Source organism: Taudactylus pleione, unplaced genomic scaffold (genome assembly GCF_031769625.1).
Source record: "Taudactylus pleione unplaced genomic scaffold, aTauple2 ptg000296l, whole genome shotgun sequence".
Classification (NCBI taxonomy): domain Eukaryota; kingdom Metazoa; phylum Chordata; class Amphibia; order Anura; family Myobatrachidae; genus Taudactylus; species Taudactylus pleione.
Window position 1 is genome coordinate 1,961,650 of NW_028284698.1, and position 27,084 is coordinate 1,988,733.

At 44.5% G+C, this 27,084-nt stretch overlaps 1 protein-coding gene across 1 annotated transcript in view; it reads right to left on the reverse strand.

Annotated features, from left to right (window-relative positions):
• The window catches only part of TBC1D8B (TBC1 domain family member 8B), an 84,405-nt gene that overhangs the window by 2,770 nt on the left and 54,551 nt on the right, over positions 1-27,084 (reverse strand). Inside the window, exons 13-20 of the mRNA XM_088482798.1 lie at positions 25,716-25,845; positions 23,292-23,390; positions 10,406-10,474; positions 8,336-8,579; positions 8,153-8,218; positions 7,864-7,947; positions 3,038-3,094; positions 1,087-1,184 (exon numbers count right to left, since the gene is read on the reverse strand). Of these exons, the coding sequence (XP_088338924.1) occupies positions 1,087-1,184; positions 3,038-3,094; positions 7,864-7,947; positions 8,153-8,218; positions 8,336-8,579; positions 10,406-10,474; positions 23,292-23,390; positions 25,716-25,845 (847 nt within the window). The remainder of the gene's footprint in view (positions 1-1,086; positions 1,185-3,037; positions 3,095-7,863; positions 7,948-8,152; positions 8,219-8,335; positions 8,580-10,405; positions 10,475-23,291; positions 23,391-25,715; positions 25,846-27,084) is intronic.

The following is a 27,084-nucleotide window of genomic DNA, read 5'->3' on the forward strand; positions in this document are numbered from 1 at the left end:
CTGATCTCTAGGGGTGATTGACTGACTGGGCACATGAATACTATACTGGATATCAGAGTAGGGACAGGGGAGAGTATAACATATATTACTCTCCCTTGTGCCTGCTTTGTAATCTATCTCACTCCATTACTGTATAGAGATGAATGCTCTCTATGTGCATATCCATGTCTCATTCACTCATTTGTCTCTAGCCTTAGAATAAAGGAGGATAGCGAGAATTGTTGGTAATTTCAATTATGGAAGGATCCCTAAATTAGAATAATAATAAAAAAAATCTTCTACTGAGAAGTGCCACATATACTGATTTCATTTCAGAATGAATAAAAACCATCATAAATCAATAAGGATCAGACATGAATAAATGCATATATATGCATATACAACATTAGAATACTACCACTGCTAATGCAGAAATTAAGCATATGTACCAACTGATCTAATCGTCTCATCCAAGGTGCAGAGAGAACAGCTCCTAATTTGTTCGTACTTAAATTTTCACCGAGTATTTAAGATACAATAAGGTGGGCTTTTCAGATGTTAACTGAGTTTAATCACAACATATAGAATTTCAAGTCAAAGACGGCATAAGCAAAATAAGAGAGGTTGAGTCTCCCATATCCAAATATTTTCCGAAATACGGAATATATTTTTAGCATGACTGAGAAAATGAAACCTTTGGGTTCTGATGGTTCAATGTACACAAACTTTGTTTAAAGCACAAAATTATTAAAAATACAGTATAAAATAACCTTCAGGCGGTGTGTATAAGGTATATATGAAACAAATGAATTTCATGTATGTACACAAACTTTTTTTGATGCACAATATTATTAAAAATATTGTCTAAAATGACCTGCAGGCTTTGTGTATAAGGTGTATATAACACAAAAAAGCATTCTGTGTTTAGATTTGGGTCCTATTCCCAAGATATTTCATTATGCTATGCAAATATTCCGAAATACGGAATATTCCACTATCCAAAATACCCCTGGTCCCAAGCATTATGGATATGGGAGACTCAACCTGTAAAATAAGAGATCACACTGCTATCTATTTATATCTCTTGTGCTTTGGTACGCGCCTCACCTGGTTTATTCTGGGCAAGTCTTTGATGCTTTCCTCCTTACGCACCAGCTCATCTTGCCACTGTTTCAGATATGCCTGAATGTCAATCTTTCCTTTTCCTTCAAAATAGAAAAAATAAGAGGCGAGTACAATTACCAGAACAACGCCAACTTTCAAGCACATTTATACTGAATAGCGTATATATAAAATGGATCCAGATGGTCTCTTAATGATCACTCAACTTTATATATACTGTAGTCCTGGTGTTATCCACCTAGATGTTTCTGTAGGATGGGTAAGGTGAAGATGAAGCACTACGTTATGGCATACAGAGAATAGTGACTGTTCATCATTAGACTATAATATACAGATGAATAGCCAGCCTACAGTTTTTGCATACTGATATATAGATTTGGGACAGTTGTTATAATCTGGACAATTATTCTTAAGAACACCCACCCTATAGAAACATCTAGGTGGATAACACCAGGACTATATATAAGGTTGAGTGATCATTAACACTTAAGGATCCACAATAGCGCACAGTAGATATTAGTAACATTAAAACCTCAGAGCGCTTACACAATATTGTTATATTAATGTACAATTTTGGAAGGTTGGGGATACCTGCCGTGTGAATAGCTGCAAGAGGTCAATTGATACCCTTTAGAGCGCAAACCAACTAGTAGAATTTACTTCAAATATCAATACATTTCTTGATTCAGATGCATACGCATTACATTGCAGGATTCTATTTTATAAACAGGCCAGTAGGAATTCTTCAACATCATTTTTGTAAGCATATATCATAAGGGGGAATTTTCCCTCCTTATGTAAGTGATACACAAGTGTTATTCCTCCTAATGGGAACTACACTCTGGGCCTGATTCACAGGTGGACGCTGCTGCATCCGCTCTTGCGTCTGTTGTCTGAGTTGCGGAAGTGATAACATGCAAATATGCGTGCGCTTGAATGAGCAAGCATGGAGATGTCCACTTTGTGTCTCTGCACTCCGCAACACCGCCGGTGATTCTTGACACACCACCATTGGCACACCATGGATACTTGCACCATCCTCAGGTTCTCTGTTTGAACATGACATCTGTGTTAGTGGCTATGCGTCTAAGAACGCAGCCCTTTACACTGATATGCCAGCGATTTTTTATGTTTTTTGGTTTCACTGTCACCGCCCAGGATCTGTTTGCCGCTGGATTTCTGATACCGTCTGAGCGGATCGCAATAACACATCAGGGTAACACATGAACCATCAGGTTTTATAGACATTTGTGTGCATGCATAGTAGTAAATAATCGCTCAACTACAGGAGCATCGCTCTGTGGAGAATCTACCATCTGGGACACTATTTCAGTTTTTCAGTGCAACGTGGGTCCTGTGTTTTGAAGATATCGCACCATTGTCAGGTCTGTCTTCTGTTACATGTATACTGAAACAAGTTGGAACAGCAGAAGCTGTGGAAAGTGTGTATTATAGGGCGCCTGTCAGGAATGCTTATGCACCTGAATCAAGAAATGTATTGAGACTTTCAGTGTGACAATCATCATGAGTTACTGTTCCCCGTTTTGCATTGTTTCATTATGAGGAATTTAGTGGTTCCTTTTAGGTACTGTACAGCTGCTGTTGTTCAGTATTATAATTTTATTTGCCAATGAGGAGGATGAAGCCTAAGAAATCATAAAGTGTATATTACATCACAGGAGAATGCCACAGCCAGTAATGTAGTTTGTTCTTTGTGAATTGATAGGTAGGACAATCATAACTATTTATTAATTTGTGCTTCAGTGAGGTCATGGATGCCTATTCTCATGAATACCGCCTCCACTATGCGCAGGTGAAAAGTGCACTTTGAAATGGTAAAGTGATATACTGTGATCTTAACTATTCCAAATCAAAATTCCACTTGGTAACAACTGAGCTTACACCCATGTTATAATTAATACATTTTCAAAAGTACCTTTTTCAGGGCTCTTTGTTTTGTCCTCAGGACTGGGATTATCTGTAGGTGAGGTTACTGTTGGAAAAATAGCATTTTACAGTTACACATCAATAAGCACAAAGGGAATTAATATATGCTGTCCAACTTCTTGCAGCCTTCTAATTAAAATAAAATTAGTAGTAGTGTTCATTCTAGCACCCTGCACCTGTCACAACCCATGCAGTTCCTTTTTTTTTTTTACCTGGGCTGGCGCTCTCGTGCACAGGGTGTGACAGGTGCAGGGTGCTAGAATGAACATAATTAGTAGTACAGCAACATATGAAAAAGCATTGCAGCAATCACCAACTGTTGAATGTACGAGGGTGGTCTAATGTGACTAAAATAAGGTAAGAAGACCTCTCACGTGTGTAATGTTCACTATTTTGTTCTAAATTCCCACCAGGCCAGAGCAGGTAGACCACTGCTTCCCCTCAATGCCATTACACTCAGTCATACTGTCCCAACATCAGTTGTGAGATGGTGTCCTCCTCCCTACAGCCATGACCTGGCACTGATTGATCTCCACCTCTTTAGATATTAAGCAGACATCTTAAGCACCTGCGTTCAGCATGCCACCATGTCCTGGCTTCAGGTGCTTTTCACAGGTTTCTTCTATGTCGGATAGATACCTTGGTGTGCCATTGAAAAAAATGCCTAGAAAAGTATGGGGACTATGTGGAAAAATAATCTGTACCAAGGCCATACTATTGATTATACATATATGTACGAGTTGAATAAATTTACGCAAGGAGGTTGCTACCTTATTTATTGAACCACCCACTTATCTAAAATTCTTTTGCCAAGAGATAGTTAATTTTTCCTAATGTTTACCTTAAACTGCCACACCATTAAATCCATGCTAATCCCAGGTGGTAAAATGGTCCCTGAGGCAACAGAACCTTACTTAGAAGAAGGCGCTACGACGGACACATTGACATCCTGAGATTGTTTGTGTACCACAATCCTCTAGCCACTAACAGCACCCTAAACGCCTTCACATTTTACCTTAATGAGAATGTGTGGAAGCAATGCTTTAGGAGGGAACAGATAAGCAGATGTAAATCCTATAAAACTGATAAGGCATTGTCAGGCTACTCCTTTGGGTACCGGACCCCTGAGCATAACTGCTTGTCCTGATTCATGTTGATAACCAGCTGTTATGGCAGGATGAACTGCAAATCTGAGAAAGGATTGCTGACCATTGCAGATTGGAATATGCACATAAATTAACTTCTCTCCTTGCATGCTACTGATAACAGATCTCAATTATTCTATCTTAAACCTATTTATTCAAACATAGGTGTTGAAGAGGGGGACACTTTCAATATCCCGACAGCGGGGATTCCAGCGTTCAGAATGTCAACGCCAGAATACCGGCACCAGCATCCCAACCGCCAGAATCCCGAAGGTAAGTAGTGGGATAGTGGGATTGGGGGTCGGTTAGGTACTAAGGGGAGGTTAGGTTTAGGCACTAGGAGCGGAGATTAGGTTTAGGCACCGGGGAGGGAGGGTTAGGGGTTAGGTTAGGATACTTGCCTATAGCCATCGGGATGGTAACCTAGACTGAATGCCAGCATCAGGATTTATACTGCTGGGATCCCGAACGCCGGCATCCCGTACCCAACCCATTGAGGATCTTGAGGTTCAAAATGGGGTTAAAGAAACCTTATGGTTTTTAAAGCCAAAACAGCATTGAGTTAATGTGGGCAGTACACTATATGAAATCAAGGCTCTATCCTTGAAATTAAATGTTAAGTAGGTAGTAGGTGGAATAAATGTGATGTAGAGTGAGTATAAAAAGAGCCATATGCATAAAGACAACAATGAAATACAAAGCAACAAAAAAAAAAATCAAAATAAATTTGACTCAATATAGATATAAAACTTTTTAAAATATAAGAAGCGCTTCTTATATTTTAAACTGTTCATTCTCATTGCAAAATAGAGAATATAGAAGCTGCTATAGGATTCCAGGTGCGCTTTGTTATTACTCTCTGTTTATAGATATAAAACTGAAAAACTACAGATTATAAATAAGAATGCAACAACAATTAGTGTTAACCGTATCTTGCCTACCCTATAAAGGTGTTTACACACTTGGCAAAATATTGTTCGTTCTATCGACAAGCAATTTATCGCGAGTACATCGGTGGGAGTGTAGACCTGATATGTCTGTAGTTGATGTAATTCACAGACATATGGAGGTTGGCCAGCGGCACAGGCAATGCCGATATCTGAGAGATATACATTGGTGCATCTACATGTGCGTGCGGGCAACCCGCTGACCGCTTGTACACATGCTGCAGGGGCCGCCAACACTGACATCTCAACTGGGCGGGCAAATTGCAATGCCCGCCCAGTTGTGATGTCAGCCCAGACACATTGAGTGGCCGATTGGTAAGTTATACACACTTACCAATGAGCCGCTCTGACGGCGGTCCGGTCTGCAGACAGATCCGTGGTCGAAGTGCGTACCAAGCATAACGCTAACACAAATCTAGCTAGTCATACAAACACTATTAAAGATTGTGACATGTCTTAGTAGCAATGCATAAAGCACTTGCAGATCGAGGTAAAGCAGATTGAGCTGATGAGATAAATCCAATAAGGTGACTGCATAAAAAGAATCTGACAACTAGAGCAGGGGACAGACCACTCTCCATTATTCTATAAATTATCATTATTGCATTCTTTATAATCTGCACATTTTCAATCAGTTTTATATCTGCATTGTATATATTTTATATATTGTATTTTATTGCCTTTTCTTCGATTGTTGCTTTTATGCCTATGGTCTCTATGCATGTAATAAAGGTTTATATTAATGCATACTCACTCTAATATTCACATTTATTCCACCTACCACCTCATTAACATGTCGTTTCAAGAACAGTGTCTTTATCGCATATAGCCAGTTGCCCACGTCATTTTCTTCCCATATTCACTTTTAGGGACTAGTCTGTGCCCAGGTATCCACAAATATTATACAAGTTTCATGAGAGAACAGAAAGCCTTACCACTAGACACAGTAAGAAGCACAGATCACAACAAACTACAGATGTGTCCTTATACACTATTGCCGCAGCAAAATAGCCCCCAGGCCACGCTTCACAAGACTGCACTGATTAATTTGATATGCAACACATGTATAGCTGTGTACTACCAAGTCTGAATCTGTATACAAAGTGCTATGATGCAGCAGCTGTGGCTGTCTTTCAAGCCAAGTTCCATTGTACAGATTAATACTTAGTCACACACAGATATACAAGTGTTGCATATAAAATTTTGTTGTATTGCGTTTCAATTAAGACGCACATCTCTCAGCGCAGCTCATTTGTGCCAGGCATCTCGCGCCGCATGGCGTACTGAGGCTAGGTGTATAAGGACACATCTGTATTGTTACAATTTAGTACTGAATGAAACCTTATTCCCCTCTGTTCTGTTGGCACCAGGGTGATTACACTCATGGCGAGTTACAAATGAATGGCTTCTTGCAAAGCCTAACACATTACCAAGTCCTCTTGAAGACCACTAGTGAAAAACCATCTGGGTAGAAGCACTGAGGAGGTTGATAATGTAACCCTTGATTCGGAGCGATACCCACCTAAAAATCTGACGTGGAATTGAACCACTGATCCTGGTAGAGAATGAATTATGCTCCCACCAAAGCCACTACAGGGTGAGCTGGCTACCTGCCATGCAGACCATTTGTCTGAGGGATTGGTCGCCGACTTATTTGCAGACCAGGCCTGCTTAGGCTGTTCTCACAAGGACTGCTCTATTAAATACCTTACTTTTACTGGCAGTGTGAAATGAATTAGTGTTAGGTAATGGACGAGAAGACAGTCCTTCCTACCATGTTATCTTATCCAGCTTAGCCACAATAGAACACATCACCCAAAAAATGAAAACCCTCCAGGATATTCTTAGACATCGAATACACCTCCAAGCCTTGAGCCAGAGAGTTACGCAAGATCATACTATGAAAACTGAAGTTGTGGCCCCAACAAAACCAGCATTCATATTCCCTATATTTTTAAACGCCTCTTGATGTAGCCTTCCAATCAGTACTTGACAAACAATATGTGCCGCATGCGATAGTGCAGTGACCGGCAATGACAGGTAATGCGATAGTGCAGTGACCGGCAATGACAGGTAATGCGATAGTGCAGTGACCGGCAATGACAGGTAATGCGATAGTGCAGTGACCGGCAATGACAATGTCGGACTGTTTGTCACTAGGGATTCGACACCCTTAACTCGGTGTAGCTTATTATAACATTTCAATCGGTACATGACGATATATGCTGCATTCAATAATGCGGTGACGGCACCTACTTCGCTTTCCATCGGAACACAATATTTTAAAGAGTAATAAATAAAGATAATACATTTTATTATAGTTTTCCGGAAATTCAGGTACTAAGGATGATTTTGACCTAAGTAGTGCACTGAATCAAAAACTTGTCCTTCCTCTTTGTGTTGAATTAGATATACATATCCGACTGCCTAATTTGTGTGACTAAGATGCACATTCGAGTGAAAAAGATGCTCGCCTAGTTGCCCTGGCACGCCAAGAGGTTCTATTTACTGCGTCTACAGTCACAGTATATGAGGACACATCTGTACATTGCCAAACAGAATACAAGGGATATATAATACAAGAGAGTAGACTTAACTCCTGAACTTGGCAAACTATTGTTTCAGGTAAAATATAGAGAGTGTTTGTGTAAGTAATGTTACTGTACAAGGTGAACTCCTTCATCTGTCTTCACTCTAGCACATGTAATTACTATTATATTTACCATGAAGTTGGCTAAAATGCATCAGATCCTCTTTGGAAAGCTTGGCTTCCTCTGAAGGGCTCATAGCTCCCACATCAGTAAAAGCTAAAATATAAAAAAGCATAGAGTAAACACAAACTGTATTTTACATGAATTTGCTTGTAAGCTATAAGTCACATAAACACACAGATCCTTCTAAGTTCAATGTAATGCTTTTAAGCTTCTACATGTCTCCAGTTTTTCATAACACTTTCTTTGGAGTCCACACTTTTATTTCAAGTAAACATCTGAACGAAAATAAACAACTTACCTGGAGGTATGTGCATTTTAAAGAGTAGCTTGAGCCGATCAGTAAAGCTGCCATTGAACATCACATCTAAAACAATAAAATAAAAAGTAACAAACAATTATACATGACACGGTTTTTCCAACATGTTGGTTATATGTTGGTATAATTCATTTCAAATACACATAATACTAATTATTTCCTCACCAAAAGCAAATGAAAATTCTTTAAAATTAATGAGCCCATCAGAGTTTTCATCCAAGAGACGGAAAGTCCACAATGCAAGTGAGTCTACGCTGGGAGAGTATGCCCAGGGGCTGAGAAGATGGTAGAGAGTCCGGAACTGCTGGCAGTCTATGTGGTATTGTTCTAGGTATGGCAGGCTTGGGTCATGATGACTGAGGATACTACTGTTGTTCAAACTCCAATAGCAAGACAAGAAGTGTTCTCTCTTGAATAAATACAATGAAATACAGTACACTGAATAAAAGGTCAAATCCAATTGTGCTTCGACAACCATATACAGTATTTAATCTCATGCTTGATAATTTTCTAACAAGTTTACCGATTAGTTTTCAGCAAATTTTAAATCACAAGACCTATATCAAGCCATCGCTTTCACAAATATAAGGGAAAAGCGTTATAAAGTGCATCTGTCTGAGGCCTCCTAGTCCATTTGTGTGTTAAAAAAAATGTACAAAAAAAAGTATCCAAACTTAAGTAATAGTATGATCCTAATTAATATTTTTCTTGTTACTAAATACTTTATTACAATTCCTCTTTGCATTCACCTGACTGAATTTGCAAATGAAAATTAGTTGGGTATGATGTCGACAGTAATAAACAGTGCCTGAATTCCTTGACGTCATGACGGCACACCTAGGTGTGGGGTCCCGGGTGTAACCTACTTTAAGAAGTGGAGCACTACCCAGAGATTCGTTGCTCCACAGTCTGCAGGGTGCCTGCTCTGAGTGGCCCAATGATGCTCCAGGCGGCTCTGCAGTAGTGTTCCAGGCACCCTACAAGACAGATGCAGGTGCCGTGGGGCAGCGACAGTGCCGCCCCCAGGGCAGTGCATCTCACGCACCTCTTGTTACAGACCTGGTGTGACCACGTCGACATTCATGTCAACTATGCTGAAATGTTGACAAGTTAGAACATCGACATAGTACCTGGTGGCCCAGCAGAGGTTACTTCTTCCCATCGGCTCCAGCAGCGTCTTCTATGTCCCAGTGGTCATGTGACTGACTTCCGGGTCAGACCTCAGATTCTCCAGCACTCGGGGGGAGTATTTCTCCCCTATTCTTAATCCCTACCACTCCCTCTAGTGCCTAACCCTACCCCCCTCCAACAAACCCTAACATCCCCCCCGCAGCCATATCCCTAAACCTCCCACAGCCTATCCCTAATGTCGACGTTCTGACAATGGCAACATTTCGCCGGTTGACATAACTGTCGACATTGTGGTATCCACATTATGAATGCCGACATTGCCATTGTTGACTATTTGACTACATCCCAATTAAAACCCCTAAAAACAGGGCAAGTGCTCTGCAATATCACAAATGGCCCAATACAGAAGTGAGTCAACCTCAAAAACAACCCTTATGCCTGATAATTTGATGAAATGTTACTATAGCGCATATACATACAATCTAAAAATTATCATTTCCAGCAGCATCAACCCTGATTTTCCATTTCATAGTCTATCCTATACTAGAAGTCATTCGGCCACACAGCTTGAGGAGTTAAGCAGTCACATTATATCCAATTTGCAAACTTACGTGTAGTAGATTTTACTCACATTTTCATGTATTTGTCCCAATAAGAAAAAAACCTAAAAATTATTCCTGGATATCATTAAAAAAAATCAGTATTCATCCTTTTAGGTAAAGTGTAACTTGCGAGAGCATATTTAATGTGTGCAAATACCATAAGGCCGGGTACACATCAGAATGACATGTATCCCAGCTGACCTGAAGGGTATATATCGGGCGGCCGTACACACTGCGCGATCCAGTGTACAACCGTGCACTATATCCCTCCATCCTGCATTTACCTGCATGCCGTCGTCAGCGTGGTCGGCCCATCTGACGTGCAGCAAATCAAATGGAAAGACCCTGCTGATGACGCACGTGAACGCGTGATTGAGAGTACACACTATGTGATTTGGACGATATGTTGTTCCAATTTGCCTGAAAATTACATTGTCCAATAATCGCCTAATGTGTACCCAGCCTTACTTGGAACAACAAACAGTTAATGACCTAGAAATACCTTAAATAAGTAATACAGTTCATCTAGATCAGCAGGGCTGAACTTCACATCCTGCAGGACAACTCGAACCTGCAGGAAAAAAATAAGGGAAAGACAGGCTATGCTTATCATGCCATGCATCTATATAATGAGGGACATTTATAAAACAAATCACTGAGAATACATGGTGCAGGCAGACTACCAATGAGAAATTGATACACACATTTGTAAATTTTAAGACACTTTTTTTGCTAATTTGTTGCTGACTTATAGGTCAAGCACAAAAGTTAACCTATAGAACAAATGTATAAAATTTCACCTACAAGCTTTGCTTCAAGGCATAGTATCACTACTGTCCATACAGAAAGATGTAGGTTATTCTAACTTATAATTGCTGTACACCATTAAGATCCTATTGATACATTTAATTAACTGAAGTTGTATTCCTTCTCTGCATTGCTCTCCACAACTTAACAAACTAACTACAATGCTGTGACAGTGGGTACTGGGACCAGGTGATCCAGGAAGTGAGAAGCTTCAAGACTTTATCATCACTACTTTGAAGATCTGAATCACAGTTTTTATTCAAAGCAGATAGTGCTTCTTATTTTCTAATAATGAAAACCTTACATAATTTGCAATCTTGACAAGTTCTTGGAGCTGTACATTGGCAGCATCTGTTAATACAGATAATATGAGATATGGTAAGAACTTACCCTTGTTATCTCTATTTCTACGAAGTCCATAGGGTTCCACAGAATACCTTGGGGTATAGGTGTGACGTCAGTCGCAGGGCACCAAAGAGTTAAGCTTTCAGCCTCCCAGGATGCACTAGGTCCCCCTCCTATACCCCGCCCCCGGGCCAAGGCACCTCAGTTAGTTACCAAGCCATAGGCCGGAGGAGGAGAAGGAAGAGAGAGAACAAAGATCTGGACACATACAAGAATCACATTCTCACCAGAGGGAGACGGAAAACCGGTGACCAGAGCAAAGCCCATCTGCAGCACAGGTGCGACAGGGCGGGAGTCCTGTGGAACCCTATGGACTTCGTAGAAATAGAGATAACAAGGGTAAGTTCTTACCATATCTCATACTTTCTACTTCAGGGTCCATAGGGTATCCACAGGATACCTTGGGGATGTCCCAAAGCAGTATCCTTTAAGGGTGGGGACGCTCCTGTGCAGAAAGGAGAATCCGCCGCCCGAAGGAAGCATCCTGAGAGGCGAAGGTGTCAAACCTGTAATACCTCACGAAGGTATGGACAGAAGACCACGTAGCAGCCTTGCAGATCTGAACTGCCGAGGCACCACGTCGAGCTGCCCACGAAGGACCCACAGACCTAGTGGAATGAGCCTTCAGAGAAGGAGGGACCGGTAAGCCTTCATGAAGATAAGCTTCAGAAATAGCCATACGGATCCAGGCTGCCAAAGTTTGCTTTGAAGCAGGCCAACCCTTTTTACGGAAGCCAAAGAGGACAAACAAAGCGTCCGACTTCCTAAACGAAGAAGTGCGGTCAACATAAGTCCTTAAGGCCCGCACAACATCCAAAGAGGCCTCACCCACGGAAAGACCCGGTGAGTTAAAGGCCGGAACAACGGTTTCCTCGTTAATATGAAACTGGGAAACAACTTTGGGAAGAAACTCGGGCCGAGTGCGGAGCACTGCCCTGTTCCCATAAAAAACCAAGAAAGGGGGTCTACAAGAAAGAGCCCCTAACTCAGAAACACGTCTGGCCGAAGCAATGGCCAGAAGGAAAACAGTCTTAGCTGTTAGCCATTTAAGATCCACTGAGCCCAGTGGTTCAAACGGCGGTCCTTGGAGAGCCCTCAGGACCACAGCCAAATCCCAAGGCGCCACAGGTGGAACAAAGGGCGGCTGAATGCGGAGAACACCCTGCATAAAGGTGCGCACATCCGGGATTGTAGCAATCCTACGGTGAAACCAGACAGATAGGGCCGAAACTTGTACCTTCAAAGAAGCAAGGCGAAGCCCATGATCTAGTCCCGCTTGCAGGAAGGCGAGAATCCGAGACAGACGAAACTCCCGCGGTGCATAACCTCTCGGTCGACACTACTGGAAGAACGTATGCCACACGCGATGGTATATCCTCGCGGAAGACGGTTTCCGAGCTCGTAACATGGTACGCACCACAGAGCTGGAAAACCCCCGGGACCTCAGCATGGCCGTCTCAACAGCCACGCCGTCAAAGACAGCCGAGTCAGGTCCGGGTGAAGGCAAGGACCCTGAGACAGAAGGTCCGGTCGTAGCGGCAACCGCAGAAGAATGTCCACGGACAGACCCTGAAGGTCTGAGAACCAGTGCCGTCTGGGCCACGCGGGAGCTATCAACAGGAGCGTCCCTCCTTCCTGTTTGAATTTCCGGATTACCCGTGGAAGAAGGGAGACCGGAGGGAACAGGTATGCGAACCGGAACGTCCACCGGACGGACAGAGCATCCACCAGAGACGCCCCTTCGTCTCTTGTGCGAGACCCGTACACCGGCAACTTGTTGTTGTGCCGGGACGCCATGAGATCGATTTCTGGAAGACCCCACCTGTCCACCAGTAGTTGAAAAACGTCCGGGTGCAGGGACCATTCCCCCGGATGAACGTCCTGGCGACTTAGAAAGTCCGCCTCCCAATTGAGCACTCCCGGGATGAAGACCGCTGATATGGCCGGAAGATTGCGCTCCGCCCAAACCAGGATCCGAGAGACCTCTACGAGAGCCGCCCGACTGCGAGTTCCTCCTTGCCTGTTTATGTAGGCCACGGTGGTAGCGTTGTCCGACTGGACCTGCACCGGGCGACCCTGGAGAAACCGCTGTGCCTGCTGGAGAGCATTGAAGACCGCACGGAGTTCCAAGATATTTATTGGAAGCTCCGCTTCTGTCGGCGTCCACCTGCCCTGGAACAAGTGTGGACCCGAAACTGCTCCCCAGCCCCGAAGACTGGCGTCCGTTGTCAACAGGACCCAATTTGGAACCCAGAACGGACGTCCCTTGTTGAGGTGGGTCGTCTGTAACCACCACGTAAGGGACAGGCGAACCTCCTGGGTGAGCACAATCGTCTGGGACTTCAGAGACTGAGTCAGCCCGTTCCACTTGGACAGGGATCAGGTGCTGCAGAGGTCTGGAGTGAAACTGGGCGTATTCCACCATGTCGAACACCGACACCATGGAGCCCAGTAACCTCATCGCCGAGTGTAAGGACACCCGGCGGCTGTGCAGACAACTGCGCACCCTTGACTGTAAAGCAGAGATCTTGTCCTCCGTCACGAAGATCCTTTGCTGTCCCAAGTCCAATAAGGCTCCAAGATGCAGAATCCTCCGAGACGGGATTAGAGTGGACTTCTGCCAGTTGATTAGCCGGCCGTGCCGTTGCAGCAGTGCAATGGTCAGGTCCAAGTGGCGTAACAGGAGCTCTGGAGATCCTGCCACCAATAACAGGTCGTCCAAATACGGCAACATGCGAACTCCCTGCAGCCGCAGAGAAGCCGCCATGACCGCCATCACCTTGGTGAAAACACGTGGTGCTGTTGCCAGGCCAAAAGGTAACGCCCGAAACTGGAAGTGGTCGCTGCTGATTGCAAACCTGAGGAACTGTTGATGGCGCCAAAGAATAGGGACATGCAGGTAAGCGTCCTGTATGTCCAATGACACCAAGTAGTCCCCAGGTTCCAGCGCCAGAATGATGGACCGTAGGGTCTCCATCCGAAACTTCGGGACCCGCAAAGACTTGTTGAGTGCTTTGAGGTTGAGAATCGGACGATATGACCCATTGGGTTTCTGTACCAAAAATAGATTTGAATAGAAACCCTGGCCCCTCTGGGAGAATGGAACCGCCACTATAACTCCAGCCTGGAGCATAGTGTGCAATACCTTCCGCAGCTCCGTAGCCTTGTTCCGGTCTGATGGGAGACCCGTGGTGAAGAAGCGAGCCGGGGGTCTGTGCCGGAAGGAGAGGGCGTATCCGTGGGAAACCACCTCCAGAACCCAAGTGTCTGTCGTAGTGGTCGACCAACACTGGGCGAACTGTAGCAGGCGGCCTCCCACCCTGGGATCCCCCAAAGGGAGGCCCGGACCGTCAGGCCGCAGGCTTGTCATCTGGCTTGGGGGCCGGACGTCTGGTACTCCATGCCTGCTTCCGGGGCTTGACCGATTTCTTAGGGCCAGCCTGTCGAGGAAACGACTGTGGTTTGGGCCTGCCCTGGGCCCTAGATGACCGAAAGGACGATGGTCCCGAACCAGAAGGAGCAGCGGCCGACGGGAGACAGGCAGATTTGGCTGCCGCCAGCGTGGCCACAATCTTATCCAGATCCGGACCGAAGAGAACTTCTCCGGTAAACGGCAACGCTTCCAGACCTTTCTTGGAATCTGCGTCCGCCTTCCAGGATCGCAGCCACAAGGTGCGACGAGCAGCTACCGCTGCTGAAGAAATTCTAGACACCAGAGTACTAATGTCTAGAGCCGCCTCGTAGGTGGCCGAATCACGGAGATTGCCAATCAACTCCGCCTGATCGGCCGGACAGTCGGATTCAAAAGAAGCCTCTAATGAATCCGCCCAGCGCTCCATCGCTCTGGCAACCCAGCAAATGGCCATAGCCGGCCGTGCTGCCCCCCCTGCAAGGGAATAAGCGGACTTCAGGCAGATTTCTACCTTGCGGTCCGTAGCATCCTTAAGGGAGGACATGGATCGCATCGGCAATGTGGCACTACGGACAAGACGGGTCACGTGAGAATCCACCTGTGGAGGGGATTCCCACTTCGCAAAATAATTATCCGCGAACGGATAAGCCACCACCAGGCGTCTCTGCGGCTGGTATCTTTTGCCAGGTTGTTTCCACGCCTCCTCTAAATGGTCCACCAACTGACCCGAAAGAGGAAAGACTGTGGCATCGCCCTTCACATCTTTGAAAAAGGCATACTTAGATTTAGCCGCTGGGGGAACTTCGTCCTCAATCACCAAGGCTGTGCGGACCGCCCGAATAAGTCCAGGAATATATACTTTGGACTTAGCATCAGCGTCCTTAGTATGGAGAGGTTCCTGATCGTAAGGATCTAGAATCTCCCCATCATCAGACGTCCCTTCGTCATCCTCATAAGGAGCGGACAGAGACGCCACCGGCCTTTTATGAGACCGCATCACAGACTCCCCTTGCAACACATCCGACAAGTGCTGTACAGAACTCGTCAGGGAGTTAACCCACGCTGGCTCCTGAGAACCCGGGAGCGGGGAAATAGGGAGACTGTGGGGTACCACCAATTGTCGTGGGAACCCCTGCATGGGTGACGACACCACAGACTGCTGGGACAAACCCATCGGAGTAAACGCGGGCTGCGGAGCTAACTGGCCCACTAAAGCTGTTAACGCCTGAGCGAAACAAGCCCAGGGCGGCTCCTGTACCGGTGCTGTAACCGTAATAGGCCGCGCCATGGACAAACACTGCCGGCAAAGGCCCTCCGCGCTACCCTCCCCCTCCGCTAACGGTACTTTGCACGTGGTACACTGTAGCCGGAGGGGAAAATCACTTTCAGACATGATGGCACCACGTATGTGACCTCTCTCACCAATTAAGTATTAAATAGGCGAGAGACCACCCTGCAGCACCGCACCGCAAGGGCTTTAGCAGAAAGAACAGGGACAGTAATAAAGCTGACAGTTTAGAGAAGAAAAGATTACAGGCAGCAGCGCTAGCACAGTCACATACAATGCAGAAAAATAACAATTCCTGCACTAACAGCGCTGATCACTCAACTACACAGACACAGGGCCTGGTAGGACACAGCGCTGCATACACAGACCTGACCACAGCGGAGGAGAGGTATGCGGGGGGACCCAGACCACGATGCTTCCGTCCAGCGCTTCCAGCAGCGTTCACCATGCGTTCTGGAGAAGATGGCCGCCGAGGAGCAGAGAGGAGGCTGGCCTGGGGGAGGAGCGCTGCCACAGGACCAGTCGGCAGCATGCAGAGAGGGCTGTGTGCAGCGGGGGAGGCGCCGGCTGTGAGACAGGGAAGGCGCGCTCCCCTGGCATGCATTTAACCCCTGGGACGCCGCAGCGCTACCGCTCTGCTGCGGTCCGCTGTCCCAGGGGGTAGTGGAAGCGCAGGTTGGTCGCCTGGCTCCACGCTGCAGCCAGTCCCCAGGGAGCCCCCTGCCTGGGGACTTAGGACCATGTGATCAGCGGGGACCCACCGCGGGACCCTGCTGCTTACCTCTGTCCCCCTTGAATCCGGCCATGGTCCGGAGCATCTGGGGTCACCGCTAGCTGTGACCCCAGACGCCCACCAGCATCCCCGGATCAGTACCGGCGTTCTGGTACCGGCGGGGTGTAGGGAAGACAGCATGGACGTCATGACTGACTGTCCATGCTGTTCATCCAGTTGTGCAGCCACAGCTGCATGAAGAATAAGCTTCAGGGGCTCTTCTAGCCCCCACTCCAACAGGTGCACCCGACTCCGGCCGGGCACCAAACTAAACTGAGGTGCCTTGGCCCGGGGGCGGGGTATAGGAGGGGGACCTAGTGCATCCTGGGAGGCTGAAAGCTTAACTCTTTGGTGCCCTGCGACTGACGTCACACCTATACCCCAAGGTATCCTGTGGATACCCTATGGACCCTGAAGTAGAAATATCCTCATACACCTAGACACAGGTCCACCCAGAGGTAGGTAAACAACATTCCCATATGGAACATAGCAGTGTTCTAGTTACTTCATCCCGGCCACCACTTGTTCAATAGTCTTTCTGGGTCCAAAATCTTGAACTGGAATTTACCAAGATTCCTCCTCCTTGGAGAAAATGCTGAAATCTGCTTCCATCAGACCTTGAAGGCTCACCTTTTGGGTGATTCAGAATCTGTCCCCTACTCTAAACGCCCCCATACACGGTGCGGAGATGTGGACAATTTCGATCGATCATAACGATCAATCGTGCACATTGTGTGTTGTTTCTGCATGCGCATCCCCGCCGTCTAGTTGGATCGTAGATCTTACGGGAAAACCGTAAACATCGTATACCGTTTGTCACATCGTACATGATAGAGATGCATGTAGCACGGACCAGGGAGATCCGTGCTACATGTATCTGTATGATTGACACACAGCACGGATGGGTCAGTGAGACCAGTCTGTGCTGCTGTGTATTTCAATAACACAGATGCACGCACGGACCAGGAGATCCGTGCTACTTGCATCTGTGTCATTGACACAGAGCACTTCAATGGAGGGAGCCGTTCATTGGCTGAGAGACGGGGACTGACCTCTTCTAAGCCAATGAACACTCAGTTAGGGCTCTACAAAGGCTAGAGCCGCATCTTAGCGTTTCATTCGGGAGGGAACAACCATCCTGGCTGTTTATCTAGTGCGTTGGTCGTGTAATTTAGTTTTCTTGTTTTACCAAGACCATGGATATTACAGGGACAAGGGGACCGCTCCAGGTAATGTAAGTGAGTATGTGTGAGTGTATGTATTTAATAAAACTTTATTTTCACGGTGTGTATTGTGTTTTTTTAAACATTTCTTTACAGGTGTACTACAGGTACCAGCTGGCCCTTAATGCCCCGCATGCTGGTACTTGTGGCTCTACAAGTACCAGCATGCGGTGGAGGCTTGCTGGGACCAGCAGTTCTACTTGTAAAGACAATGTTTACAAATCTATTTTTACACAATACCTATACATTATCAATCCGCCACCCACCGCCACTAGGGGTGGCGGGGATAGCCCCGCGCTATCAGCCTGGGGTGCCCTGAGGGAGGGACCCCATTATTGGGCTGGTCCCTAGCTCCCCAAGGATCCCCGGCCTGTGCTGACTAGCGGTCAGGGCTGATGCTGCGGCTGGGGGGGCCCGGTGAAAGGGCTCCCCTGGCTGTGGCATCAGCCCCCCCGCTAGAAAAAGTCCGGTGCTGGTAAATACAGGAAAACCCTACTCATTTTTTTGTCCTGTATTTCCAGAACCAGGACCGGATCAGAGCCCAGTGCTGGTTGCGCAGAATATGGGGGACCCCTACGTCGTTTGTCTCACGTTTTTTGGCAACCAGGACTGGTTCTGACTAGCCCAGTGCTGGTTGTGCTTGAGTATGGGGGATCCCTACGGCGGTTGTCCCCTGAATTTAAGCACACCCAGCACTGGGTTACTAAAAGCCCGGGGCTGGTTGCTTTTTTGGGGGGCTGGGGCAGGCAATATATATATATATTTTTTTTTTTACACAGGTTTTTTTTACCGCAGCAGCACAGAGTGGTCTCATGGACCCGTCCATGCTCTGTGTCAATGATAAAGATGCAAGTAGCACGGATCTCCTGGTCTGTGCGTCCATCTGTGTCATTGAAATAACACAGCAGCACAGACGGGTCTCACGGACCCGTCCGTGCTCTGTGTCAATGACACAGATGCAAGTAGCACGAATCTCACTGTGCTATATGCATCTGTGTCAGATCGTACTCGATCTAATGATTATGAAAATCATTAGATTGTGGACGATCGATTGGGTGAACATTGTGCAGCTTTTGCTGCACATCGTTCACCTCAACTGCCGGAGAGATTTCAAGGGTGATTTCATACGATATCGCATGGAGACCTTAAGGAGGAGTTGAGGCCTACGAGACTTTGGGGGCAATTCAGCTGTTTTAGACGCCCCTGCTGGGAGTCTATACGAATAGGCACCCGACGGAATAATTCAGTTGTCACTCCGTTTGGACACCTAAAGCTCCGTGGGACACATTTCTTCTCGCAGCCTCTTGAGGTGAGGCGGGACGCCAGTGACCTTATCCCTTTGATTCCAGGGAGTTTGGTCTGTGAAATAAACATCACTTCGTATAAAAATCCAGGGACTCTCGAGTGGCATATTAGTAAACATTGAATCGGACAATATGACAGCGGTGGCTTACATCAATCACCAACGGGAAACCAAGAGTAATTTGGCCATGCAAGAAACATCCAAAATCATGCATTGGGAAGAGCGTGATATCCCCAAACCATTTTGGCAATCGACTACCTCAGTGGACAGACCATCCACCCAGAAGATTTATGCAAATAACAGAAGTTCAACATTTCAACAAGATGGCCTCTCAGCTAAACCACAAAGTGCACCGCTATTCTGCAACAACTCAACACCCAAGGTAATTGTTAGAAGACACCTTAGACAGTCCCTTGGAACTAAACTCTAGTCTCTATGCAGTGCCAGTCAGAAATGACCAGCTAAGTCAAGGCCTCTTCTTCTATCATGACTTGACAGTCTAGATTTAGAACTTCCCCAAGTTACAGCAGTGTCCCCCAATATAGATGAAAGAAAATAGGATTTTTGTAGTTACTGTAAAATACGTTTAAGCTTATTCCAGCAAACCTCAGACACATCACATGCCTCCCATCACCCTCCAAAACACTGAAATGTGCCTTTCTGGAATGCACGCTCTGTCTGCAACAAACTAACATCTGTCCATGACCTCTTTATTTCAAATAACCTTAATCTTCTGGCATTAACAGAAACATGGCTCACACAATCAGACACTTCCTACCCTGCAGCGCCCTCACATGGTGGTCTACACTTCACACACACCTCCAGGCCTGGTAATAGTAAAAGAGGTGGAGTAGGAATACTACTGTCCCAATCTTTTACATATACAGTTATTCCACAGGTACCATCCCTTACATTTACATCATTTGAAGTACATTCTATTAGGACTTTCACTCCTTTCTCTCTGCGCATTGCTGCTATCTATCGTCCACCTGGACCACCCAATCAATTTCTGGAACATTTTTCTGCCTGGCTCCCTCACTTCCTATCCTCTGACATCTCCACCATTATTATGGGTGATTTCAATATCCCCATTGACAGTCCACAGTCCCTTCATGCCTCCAAACTTCTCTCCTTAACATCCTCTCTTGGCCTCTCCCAATGGACAGACTCCTCTACTCATCAAGATGGCCACTGCCTTGATCTTGTATTTACCAGACTATGCTCAGTCTCTGATTTCACTAATTCTCCTTTCCCTCTCTCAGATGATAACCTTATCACCTGCACACTCTCCTCCATTACTTCAACGCCAAGTAAATCAACCAAACCTCCTCAAACCCGCAGATATTAATGCTATTAATTTTGAACAACTATCCACCTCTCTGCAACAATCACTCTTGCCCATTTCTAATTTCACTTCTCCTGAGACTGCTGTATCATACTTGAACCAGACCCTAGAACTAGCCCTTGATGAAGTAGCTCCAGCTACCCATCACATTCCGCGTAGACTTAGACGTCAACCGTGGCATTCCAAATTCACAAGACACCTACAAAAACTCTCACATAAAGTAGAACGTCAGTGGCGAAAGTCTCATACTCCAAGTGACTTCCTCACATATAAGACGATCTACCACTCTTATCGTAATGCACTGGATAATGCCAAACAGACATATTTCCAATCTGTTATCTCTGCCCAAGCCTCTAACCCCAAGCGACTTTTTAATACACTTAAATCACTTCTTACCCCTCCGTCACCCAATCCACCTGCTACTATCAGTGCACAAGATCTCGCTTCCTATTTCAAGAACAAGATTGATAATATCCGAAATGAAATGGTATGCACTTCCTCAGCCAGGGTCTTGTTCAATTCCCTACCTGAACCCAGTGGCACGTTCTCATCATTTGACCCAACTAATGAAGATGAAGTAGCTACACTCTTTTCATCCTCCTACTCTACTACGTTTCCTCTTGATCCTATACCCTCACAAATCAGTGAAGCTCTGTCTCCTGAGCTCATTCCACACTTAACTAAAATCTGTAATCTCTCTTTCTCTACTGGTATCTTTCCATCACTGTTCAAGCATGCAGTGATCACTCCAGTTTTGAAAAAACAAAATTCTGACCCTAACTCTCTCTCAAATTACTGTCCTATCTCCCAGCTACCTTGCCCTTCCAAGCTGCTGGAGAGACTTGCCTACACTCGCCTCACACACTTTCTTAACACCCACAACTTATTGGATCCACTTCTGTCAGGCTTTCGTTCCCAACACTCCACTGAGACAGCACTGACTAAGGTAGTAAATGATCTGGTCACTGCCAAGGCTAAAGGCCATTACTCACTTCTAATTCTTCTAGATCTCTCTGCTGCCTTTGACACTGTTGACCATTCTCTTCTCATACAAACACTACAATCCCTAGGTCTTCAAGACACAGCCCTTTCTTGGTTCTCATCCTACCTATCTAATCGCTCTTTCACTGTTCGCTTTTCTGATTCTACCTCCACTTCGCTACCTCTATCAGTTGAAGTACCACAAGGTTCAGTATTAGGTCCTCTGCTTTTCTCAATATATACCACCTCTCTTGGCAACTAATCAGCTCTTTCGGTTTTCAATATCATCTGTATGCAGATGATACTCAAATCTACCTATCCTCCCCAGATTTGTCACCAACTGTGCTGGTCCGTGTCACTGAATGTCTCTCTGCCATTTCATTTTGGATGTCATCTCGCCACCTCAAACTTAATATTTCTAAAACAGAATTAATTATATTTCCACCGGCCAATAGTAGTTACCAACCTGAGATCTCTATTACTGTTGACAACTCGACAATCAACCCCACCTCACAAGCTCGCTGCCTATGTGTCATCCTTGACTCTGAACTGTCTTTTGTTCCCCACATTCAATCTGTCTCTAAATCCTGTTACATACATCTAAAAAACATAGCCAAAATTCGACCATATCTTACGCAAGACACTGCAAAAACTCTAATACACACACTCATAATTTCCCGCATTGACTATTGCAATAGTCTCCTTATTGGTCTTCCCAAAAACAGGCTCTCCCCACTACAATCCATTTTGAATGCAGTTGCGAGGTTGATCTTTCTCACCAAACGTTCAGTGTCTGCTGATCCACTCTGTAAGTCCCTCCATTGGCTGCCAGTCTTCTACCGTATTCAATTTAAAATACTTACACTCACACATAAAGCTATTAACCAAACCACACCAACATGCATCTCTTCACTTATCTCAAAATATCTTCCAACCCGACATCTCCACTCTGCACAAGATCTGCGTCTCTCATCCCCGCGCTTTACTTGTTCCCATGCACGGTTACAGGAATACCCTCCCACGCACAATAAGACTTTGCACTAGTTTCCAAACATTCAAGCGTTCTCTGAAAACTCACCTCTTCAGACAAGCTTATCAGATTCCAGGACCGCCCACCTAACCTTTTATAGCTCCCTATCTAACTCTCTTCTTATAATAAACACCTATCACATCTTCTCTTTCTTCAATTTAACATCCTCTTAACCCTAGGCCAACTTTCCAGTGTGATTGGATTATACAGCCCACCAAGAACATCTGCAATCGGGCTGGACCAATTTGCAATATGTAGCACCTATCCTTGTGTATCAACACCTATTTCCTTATAGATTGTAAGCTTGTGAGCAGGTCCCTCTTACCCTTATGTATGTCTTTTATGTATGTATGTATGTATGTATGTATGTATGTATGTATGTCTTTTACAACCCAGTATAATTCAAATTGTAAAGCGCGATGGAATTTGTTGCGCTATATAATAAATAATAATCTTAATAAATAAAGTTGCAGCTAATTGGATTCGGCCCATAGACTGCTCTGAGAGCAGGTGACAACAATCATACATCATGATGGCTTCCTAATTGTGGTGTAGGCCTTGTTGTACAATAAGGTCATTGGCACTAAAGTGTAATGACAACTCCAGTTGTAAAGATGATTTTAAGTTGTCTCAAAGACTGCCTGCTAATTATATTATGAACTAAGTGAATATTAGAAAACTGCAGGGGTGGGGGAAGTCCTGCTTTGTCCTCTCACCTTATAACAAGAGAATTACTTTTATTAGTGTATTTACACTGTACTTCACATTCTAAGACAATGGAGACAAAATGTTTTCAGTGACATACTGACATTTAGCACATACCACATTTTGTTTAGTTGTCATCTCTAAAGTCTGGATGACATAGAGGCGGTTTCTTGTGCGCATGCTTTCCACGTCTTCATAGCGAATGGCTCCAAATCTCTATGACAAGAAAAAGATGAGATAATTTGAATAATGACGTTGTGGCCAGTTAAGCTGTATTTACATTATAAACATGTTTCTTGGGTTTAGATTAATGGGTAACTCATCACAAATCAAAGCTGTTAACTTATATCACATTTGCAGCATGAAAGGAGTTACATGCAAGAGACTATGATACATACACACTTTATATGTGTGTTTGTACACATACGTACACACCAACAATAAAAAGGTGTGGTGGGATCAAGAATAATACAGAGCTGTTGGTGTCCTGGCCCCAGCTTTATAAAAGTGATCACAGTGAGGTAAAATGTGGAAGTAAGAAATCCATACAGATGTGTCCTAATACACTATTGCTGCTATCGCACCAAACAGCCTTTCTCTGCGCTACAGCTCCCATGTTATATCGCTTGTTCAGTGTCTTCTTCGCTCGAATGTGCGTCTTAGGGCCGTATTCAATTAACGGTGAAAACTGACGTTTTTTTTGCCAAAAAACAGGCGAAAACGGCCACAGGCGAAAAGAAACTGTAGAAAAGTTTTCTCCATCCCAGACCAGGAGAAGAAAAAAAAAAAGAAAAATTCCAATTTTTGGCTAAAAATGAGGGGATTTCTTTCAGAACCCTTTGGACATCCCCCTTAATGATAAATTACTGGGAAAAAAAATCGTAAGTTGAGTAATTTGGCGAAAAACGACCTCACAAATTTTGGGCGAAAAAAAAAAATTGTGGAAAAAGGTTTTAACGTGTTGGGTCTGATTTTTCGATGGGCGGTATGGATGCACCAAGTGTTTTAAACATCGCACGTGGTCGCAGCAGGCGTTTAACGGTTTTTAAAATTGCGTTTTTCCGAGAAAATATACTTGCATCCAATTTAATGTAACCCCCCAATTTACATGGAACAGTAATTTCCTGGAAAAAATTTCCTGCTTTCTATCTTTTCTCAACGTTTGTTTTTTTATCCCACCCAAAATTTGCGATGTCTCTTTTCGCCAAAGTACGAAACTTACTATTTTCCCTTCTGGTCATTTATCATCAGGGAGGGGTGTCCAAAGGGTTCTGAAAGAAATCCCCACATTTTTAGCTAGAAATAGGGTTTTTGCTTTTTTTTGCTCCTGGTCTGGGATGGAGAAAACTTTTCTCCAGATTTTTTTCGCCTGTTGCCGTTTTCGCCTGTTTTTTTGCGAAAATGTAGCAGTTTTCGCAAATAGCGAAAAAAACATCCGTTTTCTATGCTAATTTAATACGACCCTTAGTTGCAATGCAACAAAACTGCTTCAAGAGACGGCACTGATTAATTTGATATGCAATGCTTCTATAGCTGTGTGCGACTGACTGCTTTTTTTCTCGCCATGTTCAGTTGCAGATTCAGAATCAGTTGTACACAGATATAGAAGTGTAGCATATTAAATTCATCAGAGCAGTTTTGTCACGTGGCAATGCAACTAAGACACAAGGTGCTATACCGCTCGGCACAGCTCACTCGCGCCACATGACGTATTGAGGCCAGGTGTATGAGGACACATCTGTAGGTAGTCACTGGATTTTCCAAATAGGGTTCAAAAGCCATACTAAATGCACGGCAGATCAGGTATCTTGTGCAAAGCAATGGTAATAAATACATACCAGATGGATAGAACAGTATTTTCTGTACTAGTTATTACTAGATTCAATTTACATTGAATCAGTTACGGATGAGTAATTCATCATCAAAATTCCGATATTTATCAGAGGAACTGCCTGAACATTTACCATCTGTGAGTCCCCACTAACCAATTCCCAGCTTTACTAATCCGATCTGTGTTGTTTTGGGCAGAACTATATAACACTTACCCCATACTATTAGTTTGTAATTGATGGGGGTTTAACCAAGTGGTTACTATTGCCGACAGGAACACATTGTTTTCATATTAGATGCTTATCTTATATATTACTACTTTTGGTGTATTACTATATATTTTTTATGTCACTGTTGCTTTATTAAATTAATACAAATGAAGCCTCCAATTTTCATACCAACTGCAGAGAGACTTGTATTTACCTAATATGTATTGGTTCTCTTAGCGGATACCAAGCGCAATGATCACCTATACACCCGGGGATCTTGCACCTGTTCCTCCATTACAGTCCTACTCTTCTGTTACATGGTATGGGGCCTTCATTACCACAGTTGTGGTGGCAGTTGTAATGCCAGGGATGGTGTGAATACTAATAATTACATTGTATGTAAGGTCTGCTTTGCTGATCTCCTTTCACCAGCAATGCAACAGAAACACCACTATTAGATTGGACACAATGAGAAACTAAATACTAAACAAACATATCATACCTCATTTGATTCCCTGATAAGTTCAGTGATGTCTACTTTGGTGCTGGTCCCTTTCCTCTCAGACATGGCAGATGCTTGCTGTACACTTGAAGGCAGTGGGCTGTCTTTATTTGTTACATTATCAAAAAACCTGCAGAGAATTGTTTGTTGTCAAAACATTGATACACATGACATTTTAGGCATATACTATTAGGTAGAGATATTAAAACATCTAAAAAATTATAGCTAGATTTTACCTATTTAAAAAAGATCTAGTAAATCTGCCCTTACGTGTACAGAAAGGCTGGGGAACACTGGACCATGGAGATTGTAGGTTGGGGCTGGAGCTGGCACTTAAATTAAACTGTAGCTTTAAAACCTAAGCTCCTCCCCCCTTTGCAATCCCACAATTCCAGTACTTTTGTAAGAGAGTCCGGAGAGGAGTAGCAGAACCCCATGAAACTGTTAAGACACACATCCACTAGCAGACCTCAAAACGACTGCACGATTACGACATTGAAATCGTGCAGTCATTTGACAGTCTGTGCTGTGTCTATACTGAACGAGCAGTTGTTCAGTGTAGGCACATCAATCATCCCCTAACGTGCTCAACCTGACGCTATCGTCAGGTTGTTCAGCATGTTTGGGCCGATGATATACAGTCAAGTCCATAAGTATTGGGACATTGACAGAATTTTCAGATTTTGGCCTCTATTCACCACCACAATGGTTTTGAAATGAAACAAACATTATGTGCTTTGACTGCAGACTTTAAGATTTAATTTGAGGGTAATTACATCCAAATTGGGTGAACGGTGTAGGAATTACAACAGTTTCAATATGTGCCTCCCACTTTTTAAGGGGCCAAAAGTAATGGGACCATCAACTCAAAAGCTATTTCATGGACAGGTGTGGGCTATTCCCTCGTTATTTCATTATCAATTAAGCAGGTAAAAGGTCTGGAGTTGATTCTAGGTGTGACATTTGCATTTGGAATCGGTTGCTGTCAACTCTCAATATCAAATCCAAAGAGCTGTCACTATCAGTGAAGCAAGCCATCATTAGGCTGAAAAATCAAAACAAACCCATCAGAGAGATAGCAAAAACATTAGGTGTGGCCAAATCAACTGTATGGAACATTCTTAAAAAGAAACAATGCACCGGAGAGCTCAGCAACACCAAAAGACCCGGAAGACCACGGAAAACAACTGTGGTGGATGACAAAAGAATTATTTCCCTGGTGAAGAAAAACCCCTTCACGACAGTTGGCCAAATCAAGAACACTCTCCAGGAGGTAGATATATATGTGTCAAAGTCAACAATCAAGACAAGACTTCACAAGAGTGAATATAGAGGGTTCACCACAAGATGCAAACCATTGGTGAGCCAC